The 12,534-nt window shown below is 36.2% G+C and overlaps 1 protein-coding gene across 1 annotated transcript in view; it reads right to left on the reverse strand.

The window, feature by feature from the left end:
- Positions 1-711: 711 nt before the first annotated feature.
- The window catches only part of FERRY3 (FERRY endosomal RAB5 effector complex subunit 3), a 45,740-nt gene continuing 33,917 nt past the window's right edge, over positions 712-12,534 (reverse strand). Inside the window, exons 12-14 of the mRNA XM_004459020.5 lie at positions 2,555-2,612; positions 1,908-1,975; positions 712-1,315 (exon numbers count right to left, since the gene is read on the reverse strand). Of these exons, the coding sequence (XP_004459077.1) occupies positions 1,223-1,315; positions 1,908-1,975; positions 2,555-2,612 (219 nt within the window). The 3' untranslated portion in view covers positions 712-1,222. The remainder of the gene's footprint in view (positions 1,316-1,907; positions 1,976-2,554; positions 2,613-12,534) is intronic.

Below are 12,534 nucleotides of genomic sequence, written 5' to 3' on the forward strand. Positions count from 1 at the left end.
TTCCTTGAAGAGAAAATCCAGACATATTCTAAGTTATAGGAAAGCATTCTGAGTGTCAATAGTTTCTATAATAGTTATTACATTTAGGCATACAAATAGAGTGCTTTTAGTATCTTGGAATCAAGATATACCATCTTCGCTAGATGCTGAAAGTCCTCCATTTCCTTCAGATGGTGTTACAACATCCACACTATTTGGATTTGGTGCAACTATTCCTTTTGTATATATCTGTGGATCACCCTTGTTCATTGTCATCAGTACTCACTGCAAGCATGTCATAGATGGGATAGATAAGTTATGCAGCATCTGAGAAAGGAAAGACAATAGAAAAGAAAGAAACAGCAGAGACAGAAATGGGGTCATGGTTTTCAACAACGTAAAGAGTAAAAAAATGGTCGTGGAAGCTGAGAATGCAAGAAGGATGGAGAAATAAAAACGATCCCTTCTGTCTGATTGTCACAATATTGATGAGTACTAAAATACTGCCAGGTGTTGGTTTAGGCTAACTTTACATCAGGCTTGGAAATAGGCACGCTATTTTCCCAACCCACAAAATGTTATTAATAGACAGGGGCAAAGTCACATAGGAAAGATGAGACAGGGGTAAAGAATCCAAAGTCTTTTCTAACTCTAGCTTATAAAACCTTAGAAAGAGTAGACTAAAAGCAGCTTTTTGAAAGACGAAAATTTAAAAGACTAAGCACAGTTCCATTTGTCTCAGATACTTGTATTTCTACAAAAAGGTTTTCACAAAAAATCCATACTTGCTATGTATTTTTCAGTGCTTTCTCACTTTCATTTGATTAATACAGTAGAAGGAAGATTTTATTTGCATGCTCAGCTAAGCCTAGCATAGACCTAATATGATTCAAATCTTTGGACAAAGTCAAATGTCTTCATGAAAATGTAGCAATTGGTTTCCTTCACAGGGTAATTTTTTTAAAAATTACTAATATGCATAAATAGGACATAACTGTAGGGGAAAAAAAGAGATAGTCTTTCATGAGGAGGTTTTAAGAATAAGTGATAAGTTAGGGGGCTGATCATTAGTTTGTGCAATATATATGCTTTTGGAATGTTTAACAGATATATATCATGATTTGATTTGTGACTTGGGTTGCAGGTTCTTTTTCTGGGCATCTTTTGCTTGACAGAGTTCCAGCAGAGCTCAATTCCTGGAGTGTGACAATCCTCTTCTGCCAGCTTGTCAATCTATAAGGGTTTAGTGCTTGGATGTCAGAGTGAGTGTTGAGGATACTCGGAAGATCTGGGGGAGCATGTTACTAAGTTGATAAAACATTTCTTCAGAAATACTCTGTAAGTAAACAAACAATAAAAAAACTGGTTTATCACTGATATTTTATTTTCAAAGTATTTTTAAATTTGGAACTAGGTCTAGATATGAAATGCAGTATGTAAAGATTATTTTTCATAATTGATTTAACGCACCTTTAGGGGCAGGGGTGATTTTCTGGCCCATCCTCTGAGAACTATGCTGTTTCTGTCAAAAAGTTTAATTACTAGACAATCCCCTAGAGAACACTAGTATAAACAGTAAAAAAGGCACTGCCAATTTTGCTAAGTTCTGGAGATACAGAACTATTTCTCCTAACACTTTTATATATAAGCTCTTCGTTATATATAAAAAATGTGGGGTAAAAAAGCAACGGAGAGAAGAGTCAAATTTGGTTGTTTTAGGGTTAAATAAAAGATTTCTTGAGTGGTAGATGCTGATATCTTTGACAATAAATTGTCTATGGCATCTAAACAATTCTCCCCTTAAAAAGCAGGTATGTTAGCATTTTGGTGTGTTATACTCAATAGCCTGAGGCAGGGTGCCTAAATATATGTGCGTGGAATATTTATACAAAGATTAAACTGAGATGAGATCCACTTAGATAACAAACCTGTGGTACCAGAAATTGTACTGTCCTAGAAATTCCTCCATCCCATGAAGCCATTTCCATCATAAAGCCTAAAATAGAACAATAGAAAGACTTAGCAGAATTAGGAGTTCCAGCCTTTGAACCTACCAGGCACTTACTTGAGTTAAACTGAGTTTTCATTTTATAATAATAAAAATTTCAATTTTAGGTACATTTGCCTAAAAAGACAGATAAAATTCTGCAATCTGTAATTCTCATGCCACAGAGGTTTAACATAGTTTTGTCAACATGCTCTTATATATGATTTCTCAAGTCCTCTTTCATCTCCATACAATGAAGCTAAACCAGGTTGTTATAAGTTAAATATATGGTTTTCTGTTTTTCTTCTTTTTCTCTTTTTGAGAGAATAAAAGGCAATAGAATGCAGGTTAGAATCAGAGCAAAGTATAAATAACATCCAAATATCCTTGTATTTCAGGAGGGCTGGAGATTTATTTTGTGACTGGAAAAAGATAAGTAAAAAAGTCCCTTATTAAATATTTGCTTTTAAAACTATTTAACTGAGACAACCCCAGATAACAGGGGTAAATCTCATACTCTTTCTTCTGGGCTGTTCTATTTTCAATATCTGGGAAGAAGAAATATAGGTAGTTATTAAATATACTCACCTTTCACACACTTAAAAACAAGTTCTGCTCTCCTTAAGCACCAGGGTATCGTCATTTCCTATAAAAAGGAAACAAAAATGAACCACACGTTTTTAACAGAACTTTGTAAAAACAAACAAAACATACAGCCAGCTCTTAATTCATCTGTGATGCTGACCATACACTTTGTGAACAGAACAGATTCAGGCAATTCTTTGATAATTCCAATTGGATGTCCTCTGTTTTTTAGGGGGCGGGGATACAACTTCTTCCAGCTGTTCCGACTATACCTGTGGAATGTAAACTAATTTAATCAGTCTAGGAAATGTAATTCAAAATGATGAAAATTTACAAACATCCCATCACAGCCCCCTGACAAATCAACTTCATTCATCTTTATTTAAAGTGCTCCTTTCCGATCTTTGACCAAATACACATGCAAATGCCAGTGCCCGACTATACCTAATCTGCTTATAATTTGCCCTAGTTAAAATCAGCGATTTTGCCATTTTAAATTGTTTATTTTCCCATGTTGTAAGTCTCCATAATTGTTTGAATTAAACAAATTTACTATTTAATTATGACGATTCTCAAACTTCTTGGGTCTTAGGAACTTTTACACACTTAAAAGTAGAGGACTCTAAGGAAGAGGACATGGCTCAACTGACAGAGCATCCATCTACCATATGGAGGGTCCAGGGTTCGATACCCAGGGCCTCCTGACCCGTGTGGTAAGCTGGTCCATGCACAATGCTGCCATGTACAAGGAGTGCTGTGCTACACAGGGATGCCCCTGCATAGGGGAAGTCCCATGTACAAGGAGTGTGTCTTGCAAGGAGAGCCGCCCTGCATGAAAAAAAAGCACAGCCTATCCAGGAGTGGTGCTGCACACACGGAGAGCTGACACAGCAAGATGATGCAACAAAAAAGAGACGCAGTTTCCTGGTGCTGCTGAGAATGCAAGCAGATGCAGAAGAACACACAGTGAATGGACAGAGTAGACAAAGGGGGGGGGGGAAGGGGAGAGAAATAAATAAATCTTAAAAAAAAAAAAAAAGAGGACTCCAAAGAGCTTTTGTTAATGTGGATTATATCTCTTAATATTTACTACATTAGAAATTAAAACTGAGAAAAACAGGCAACTGAGGCAGAGACAGAAAGTGATGTGTCAAAAGTTAAAGATGGTAAGAGCTTCTAGTATTTATATAGAGCTCTTTTCATCTTTCAAATAGATTGTGGTAAGCAAACATGGGTTTTTTCCTCCCCTTGAGAAGCTGGAATTTAACTGCCATCAGGGACTGAAGTAAATAATCTAGGTTGGTTTACTCACTCAATAACCTTTCCAATCCTGTTCTCCCTTACTATAGAAGCAGGAAGGCAAAAGAATCTAATTTGATAGCCTCTCTTGCAAAGAACAGTGACCACCTGACTGGAAATGAGATGATGAAAGAAACCCCTGGGAGGGTCTCCCTTCCTAAACAAAAGGGCGACGTCTCATGACTTTGCCCCTCATTTTTCCTCTTTCCTCTTTTCTGTCTTGAAAGAGAGATATTGTCTGGAGGTGCAGAAACAATCTGCAACCAGGAATTTGAAAGCAGAGGGTAGCAGGGCTAGCAAATAGAAGAAATCTTTTTCCTTGATGAACTCTACCAGTCCTGGAATATTCACCTGTTTGGACTCATTTTCTATTACACACAATAATCTAATTTTTAACTGATATAGGGGCTTTTAAGCTCTAACTATGAAATGCCTGGGACAGTAATTTTGGCAGAAGTGGCTGTCTAATCTTTAATTCCCTTTTGTATTTTTTTGTTTTAAATGTAACACATATACTGAAAAGTATATAAAATGTAAACATACAGGCCAATGAATACTTTAAAGCAAATGCCCATATAACAATCCAGATTAAGCAAAAAAACATTAACAGTGCCTCAGAAAACCCTGAGGGCCTTCTCACTCACATCCCTACCTCCCCCCAGGGCAAAAACTCAATCCTGACTTTAGAGAAATCACTTTCTTGCTTTTCTTTAGTTTTAACCCCCACAAATTTACTTTTAATGATATGGCTGAGGTTTGCCTGTATTTGACTTGTGTATAAATGGGGTCACACTTTATATACTCTTTTGTGGCCTGTTTTTGATAAGCAATATATTTATAAGATTCACCTATAATTTTACATGTGGTTTATTCATTTTTATAGTAACAAAATTTCATTTTACAAATATATCTTATTTATCCATTTTACAGTTGCAGGGCACTTGGCTTGTTTCCCGTTTGAGGCTGTGTGAATGGTGTTCTGTCAACATCACTGCTCATGTATCCTGGTACATGTATATTCAAAAGCAAATCTGCTGGGGTATTGTGGTGGTTTGAAGCTTTTTTGTACACCAGAAAAGGATGCTTTTAAAGTTAATCCATTCCTATGGGTATGGACCCATTTTAAGTAGGATTTCTTAGGAAGTAGGACCTTAAGTTAGTATATGACCCGCCTCATGCAGGGTGGGTCTTAATCCTCTTATTGGAGGTTTTTTAAGAGAATGAAATTTAGACAAAGAGCAAGAAAGCCATGCAAGCAAGAAGCTAGAAGCAGAAGGTCTCCCTTCTCTGCCAAAGCCCTGCCATGTGCCAGAGGAGCCCAAGATCACTGACAGCTGGTTTTCAAGGAGAAAGCACTGCCTGATGATGCCTTGATTTGGACATTTTTCTAAGCCTCAAAACTGTTAAGTGTGTAAGGTAATAAATTCCCACTGTTAGAAGCCAATCCATTTTTATGGTATCTGTTTTTGGCAGCAAAGCAAACTAAAACAGCCTTTTTATCTTCAATTTTACTAGAAAATGCCAAATTGTTTTCCAAAGTGGCTTTAAAATTTATCTTTCCATCAGCAGTGAATAAGAGTTCTTGTTATTCCATGTCCTTGCCAACCACTGCTTTTTTCAGATTTATATTTTTTGCCAATTTGGTAGTTTAGTAGTATTTCTTTGCGATTTTAATTTGTATTTTCCTGAGTACTAATAAGATTGAGCACTTTTTTTGGTATGCTTATTGCAAATCTGAATGTCCTGCTGTGAAATGTCTGGTAAATCTTTCGCCCATTTCTATTGGGTTGTCTGTTTTTTTCTTGTTGAACAGAACAGATTCAGGCAACTCTCTGTATGTTATGGAAACAAAATTTTGTCACCTATATTTGTTGCAAACATCGCCTCCCATTTTGTAGCCTGCTTTTTTTAAAAAAACAAATTGATTTTATTGATACATATTAATAAAGCATACAATTCATCTAAAGCGTACAATCAATGGTATTTGGTATAATAATAGTTGTGTGCTTACCACGTCAATCATTAGTGCATTTTCATTATTTCAAAATTATTAATAAACAATAAACAGACAAACAAGAGAATTCCTCACCTCTCAATCGAACCCTGGACCTCCCATACCCTGGGAGCCCAATCGCATGGTACTTAATCTTTATATGCTATTGTAAATGGCATCTCTTTAACATTTTAATTTTGTAACCATGTTTCTGGTATACTGAAAGTCAACTGATATTTAATTTTCAACCCAGCAAACTTGTTCTCTTATTAATATATTGCCTGCAGATATTCTTGGAATTTTTATGTATACAATTACATCATCTAAGGACAGTAAAAGTATTATTTCTTCCTTTCTAGTTCTGATCCTTTATATTTTCTTTTTACTCTGTCCCTCATAGTTCTAATACTTTTAATTCCTTTTTTCTGGTCTTAATGTGAGAAACACAAGGCTGACTAGATGGGGGTGATAGTAGGTATTCTGTAGATACCCTTTATTTACTTATTATTTTTATCACCTCCCCATCCCCCAGATGGCTCCCTTATCTGTTGTGCTTATCTTCCTCAGGAGGCAGAGGAAACCGAACCCAGGACCTCCCAGGTGGAAGTTGAGTACCCAAACACTTGGGCCATGTCTGCTCGCTGCTTGTTGCAGTTCATCTGCTTTAGGAGACATGGGGGATTAAACCCGGGCCCTCTCATGTGGGATGTGGGAACCAAACTGCTTGAGCTACACTCCCTCCCTCTAGATACCCTTTTTGGTTTATGATTTAAAAAAATTATGAATGGGTGTTGCATTTTATCTAACTGCTCTTTCTGAGATGATATTTTCTCCTCTAAACTGCTAATGTAAATTATCTAATGTTCCACCAACCTTATATTCTTAGAATATTCCTAACTTGGTCATGGTACATAAATATTGCTATATCGTGTTCAGGATTTTTGCCTCTATGTTTGTAAGTGGATTGGAGTGTAATTTTCCTTTCACATATTGCCTTTGTCAGATTTTGGTATAAGATCATGCTAGGGGAGTAGGTGTAGCTCAGTGGTTGAGTGCCTGCTTTCCACATACAAGGTACCAGGCTCAATCCCTGGTACTTCCTAAAAGATTATACTATAATCATACTAGCTTCATAAAGTATGTTGTAGTGTGTCCTTGTTTTTCCCATACTTTATTTGAATAAGCTTGGAAATTTATTGTTCCTTGAATATTTTGCTAGAACTCTCTAGGGATGCCACCAAATTTATTGATATACAATTGTAATATCAAATTGTTATTTTTAATGTTAATTTTTCATTAATATTGCTCACATGTAGCATATTTTTTTCTAATTTAAGTTTTACCAGAGGCTTATCAATTTCATCAGTTTGTTGGATTTGTTATTCTACCTTAGATGTTTGTCTTCTAATTCACTGATATTTAACTCTTTTAGTATAATTTTCCATGTATATTCTTTGGGTATTTTACCATTATTCTCCTAACTTTTTTGGATGGATGTTTGGCTCATCAGCATTCAACCTTCCTTTCTTTCTATGTATTTAAAGTTACAAACATCCCTGTAAGAACTGCTTTCATTGTATCCCACAAGTTTGAATATTTATTATTAACATTCATTTCAAAGTATTTTTGCATTTCCATTGCATTTTGTTGTCAGTACATGTGTTTCTGAATCTCTATACATATGGGTTTTTCTAGATAATTTTTGGTTATTGCTTTCTTGCATAATTACATTGTAGTCACAGAACATAATCTGTACAATTGAAATCCAATAAAATTTTCAGTTTCTGTCCCAGTATAGGTTCTGTCTTTGCAAATTTTCAATGTGTGCTTGTAAAGAATGTATATGCTACAGGTACTGGGCACAATGAATTATGCTGCACAAATCTTCTATAACTTGACTATTTGTGTCTCATTGTTCTATCAATTACTCACAGAAGTACATTCAAATCTCCCTTAGGATTGTAGCTTTATCTATTCCTGCTTATATTTCTGCCAATTTTTTCTTTATATATTAGACTTACTAGGTACACATATAATTAGAACCACTTTGTCTTTCAGGTAAAATAAACCTTTATCATAATGAAGCGGCTCTCTTTTGTAAAGCTTTCTGCCTAGGAAGTCTGTTTTTCTGATATTGAAATATCTACACTAATCCTATTTTGCTTACTATTTGTATGATATATCTTTTTCTCTAAACTTTTATTTTTAACCTTTTTTTGGTATCCTTGTGTTTTAAATGTATCATGTATAAATAGGATATAGATCTTTTTTAACCTAGCCTGAAAATCATTGTCTTTTAACTGGAGCATTTAGTTCATTTGTATTTATCTCTCTACTGGTGTTTAAACTTACATTTAAATTTACCATCTTATTTTATGCATTTTATTTATGCCATCATTTCTATGCTTTATTTTCTTTACTTACTTTCTTTGGGATTAAGTGCTTCATCACTACATTTTCTTTTATTTATATAAAATTCATCCAAATCGACCCATATATTTACCAATCTTGTCACTTTTCATGCCTTCCTGATATCGATCTTTTAATCTAAGATCATGTGTCTTTTGCCTAAGGTACATCCTTAAGGGTTTCCCTCACTTGCAATTGTGCTGGTGGTAAACTCAATTTTTGTTTGCTTTAACCATGAAAGAAAAATTATATTTCATCAAACATCAAAACTTGTGCTCACTATATCTGTTAAGAACATGAAAATGCAGCTTCAACATGGCATAAAATATTTGCAAAACTATCTGGATAAAGGACTTGTGTCTAGAACATATAAGGAACTTGTGCAACTCAATAACAAGACAAACACTACTATTTTTCAAAAAAGGTAAAAGATCTGAATAAAAGAAGATATATGAAGGGCAAATAAGCACATGAAAAGGTGATCAACATCGTTAGTCATTAGGGAAGTTCAAAGTAAAAGAACAACATGCTTTGCATGTCCTGACAAATTTTTGCTTAACCTGAAGTCACCAAGATTTTCTTCTATTTTTCTTTAGAAGTTTTATAGTGTTAGCTCTTACGTTTATTAGGTCTATGATCCATTTTATAATATGGTGTGCAGTAAGGGTCAAGATTATTTTTTTCAATATGTATAGTCAGTTCTTCCAACACCACTGGTTGAAAAGATTATCTTTCTCCATTGAATTGTCTTGACATCATTGTCGAATCAATTAAACATACACACACAATTGAATATATGGGTTTATTTCTAGATTCGGCATCCTACTCCTCTGATTCTTAAAATCTTCTGCAAATATCAATCACATTGTCTTGATGACTTTAGTTTTGTAGTGTCTTTTTTTTTTTTTTTTTTGAGGTACCAGGGCTGGGGACTGAAACCAGACCTCATATGTGGGAAGCTGGCACTCAACCACTGAGACACATTGGCTTCCCTGAGTTTTTTGTTTGTTAATTTTTTTTCTTTCAGGAGGCATCAGGACCTCCCATGTGGGAGGTGGGTGCTCAACTGCTTGAACTGCATCCACTACTGTAGTAAGTCTTGAAATCAGGAGCTATATACCCTGATTTTGTTCTTGTTTTTCAAAAATTATTGAGTGTTTTAAAAATACTCATATTTTTATATATATATATACATATAAAAGACTCATATTTTTATATTTAAAAAGTATTATTTGTTAGGTAATGGGTTGACCAAAAATAGATGGGAAAAAATAGTTAAGTACTTTCATTGTCCAACTTTTCGAAAGAACACCATTTTTTATCTACTAATACCATGCTCCCTTGCTTTTTTGTATATGTATGGTTAATACGGCAGTCCGAGCATACATCTGTGAGACAAATTAAAAACTTCACATTTTTTAGAATGATGTGAATTAATGACAGTTTCATCACTGCTATAATGTATAAAGAATATACAAAATACCAATTCATGGCAGGATCCCAGGATATCTTTGAAATGACAGACATGTCCTAAAAATCAATTTAATATTCAGATGACGTAAACGGTCAGATTCTGTTTACTTTAACTTAAAGTGGCTTAGTGGCATATGAATCTGAAAGGAAATGCTAGACAGCTGTATGCATATGCATGTGCATAGACACATCTAAGTCGTTTTCAAATCTTCCAAATGCCTATGCAGAGACTCCATCAGGCACAGATAGGTGTTTGCCAGTAGATTTTTTATCCTGCCATTTGATTAAAACCAGTATTTAAAAGACATGGTTTTGAGTTCTTTGAAAAAGTAACCATAAGCTTTAGAAGTCAATAAGGTCATGAGAAGACATGGTGTTGCATGTCATCATGGGATGTGGCTTACACTTTCACAAAGGGCTCACTTCTAAAAAGAAAATTTAGTATATATCATTCAGCAGCTGGGAGATACCAAACAGTGGGTCAGTTAATAGGACAAAGTTTTGCTCATGGGTTCTGAGTAAGGGCAAAGTGAGCAAACCTTAATGACACACCTGTGAGACCACTTTGTGAAAGAAACTGATTCAAGAGGCCAGATGGAAACACTAAGACTCTGGAACAGAGGCAGAAAATTGGGCCCTACTGTGACATTTTAGATCAGTGGGTACTGCACACAGAATAACTTATGAATCTGTAAAACTGAAATTAAAATGTCAATTCTGATGATAACTGGGTGCAGTAGCTTCCCTCTAAAATTAATAGCTGTACATAGACTATTCAATTTGAACCTTCTGATTGGGATAAGGTTGAACAACAGAGGTGATTAAGACTTAATCAGGGAAACGGACTTTGGCCCAGTGGTTAGGGCGTCCGTCTACCATATGGGAGGTCCACGGTTCAAACCCCCGGCCTCCTTGACCCGTGTGGAGCTGGCCGTGCGCAGTGCTGATGCGCGCAAGGAGTGCCGTGCCACGCAAGGGTGTCCCCCGCGTGGGGGAGCCCCACGCGCAAGGAGTGCGCCCGTGAGGAGAGCCGCCCAGCGTGAAAAGAAAGAGCAGCCTGCCGAGGAATGGCGCCGCCCACACTTCCCGTGCCGCTGACGACAACAGAAGCGGACAAAGAAACAAGACGCAGCAAATAGACACCAAGAACAGACAACCAGGGGAGGGGGGGAAATTAAATAAATAAATAAATCTTTAAAAAAAAAGACTTAATCAGTATGTAATTTTGGGTCTTACATTTAATTTCCAAGTCACTTGGAAATTAAACATAAGAATTTTTTTCTGAGTTTGTCTATCCATGTGGGAGATTTCAAGAGTATTCTTTACTTCTTCAGTTTCTTGTCTCTGAGGTACTTGAAACACTTGTATTAATTAGTTTCACAACTATTATGAGAAGGTGATAGTCTTGCTTTGTTTCTTATTTTTCACATTCAAAAACAATGAGGTAGGAATAACTACTTTGGAAAACTATTTGACTGTACCTAAAGATATACATAACCCTAAGACCCAACCATTCCATCCCTATGTTTGTGTTTATGTATGTGTATATATATACACACATATATATACCTATATATATATCCATACACACACACACACACACCATCCATATATTTACACACACCCTCAAGAGAAATGCCGAAAGACTCATACTAGAATGTTCATTGGCAATATTAGTCATAATAATCTGAATCTGGAAACTACTAAAATGTCCATCAATAGTACTACCCAATGTCTACCAACAGTGGCGTAGCTAAATAATTGTGGTAGAGTCAAGCTAGATGCAAGAGTATACACTGGGAAGTGGAGGTGGCTCAACTGATAGAGTGCCCGCCTACCATATGGAGGAGGTCCAGGGTTCTATAGCCAGGGCCTCCTGACTGGTGTGGTGAGCTGGCCCATGTGCAGTGCTGTCATGCACAAGGAGTGCCGTGCCATGCAGGGGTGCCTCCCCCAGGTGCCCCGCCCCCCCCAGAGGAGAGCCACCTTGAGTGAAAAAAGTGCAGCCTGCCCAGGAATGGCGCCACACACATGGAGAACTGTTGCAGCAAAATGATGCAACAAAATAGAAAAAAAGAGACGCAGTTTCCCAGTGGCGCCTGATAATACAAGTGGATGCAGAAGAACACACAGTGAATGGACAGAGAGCAGACAATGGTGGGGGAGGGGAGAGACATTAAAAAAATAAATCTTAAAAAAAAAAAGTATACACTGTGATTCTATTTATATAAACCACAAAAGCAAGCCCACACTAACCTATGCTTTTAGATGTTTAAATAGTGGTTTGCCCTTGCAGGAGAGGTGGGGATGCTTCAAGCATTAGGGTGGCTTCTGGGGTGCTGTAATGTTCTTTTCTTGATACAGGTATTGGTTACATTGGTGTTCATAAAAATTTGAGCGGTTTACTTATGTATGCTTCTCTATATGTATATTATACTTCAATAAAAAGTTAAAAACAACCAACATCTTCATCAACAACCACACCTAAAACCCTCAACCCCCAAATTATTAAGTGAGTTAAGATAGGAAGAAGTTGGGTATTCAGGATTTTTGACTTGTAGGTTCATTCCATATCTATTAGACTAAACTGACTTCAATATGACAGTATCTTCAGATCATTAAAACCTATAGAGAAAAAACTGGCAAGACCAGTAAGTCTTTCTTGCTGATTAATTTTTCCTTTTCAATTGCCAATTAATTTCTATAGCCTTTTTCCTACCACAGGACATGGACTGTTTTAGGCATAATCATTACCTTGCACATTAATATGTAGTAACTGAGTATCTAGCAATTCTGCTTGTTAGAGGAG

The sequence above is a fragment of the Dasypus novemcinctus genome, chromosome 20, assembly GCF_030445035.2.
Source record: "Dasypus novemcinctus isolate mDasNov1 chromosome 20, mDasNov1.1.hap2, whole genome shotgun sequence".
NCBI lineage: Eukaryota > Metazoa > Chordata > Mammalia > Cingulata > Dasypodidae > Dasypus > Dasypus novemcinctus.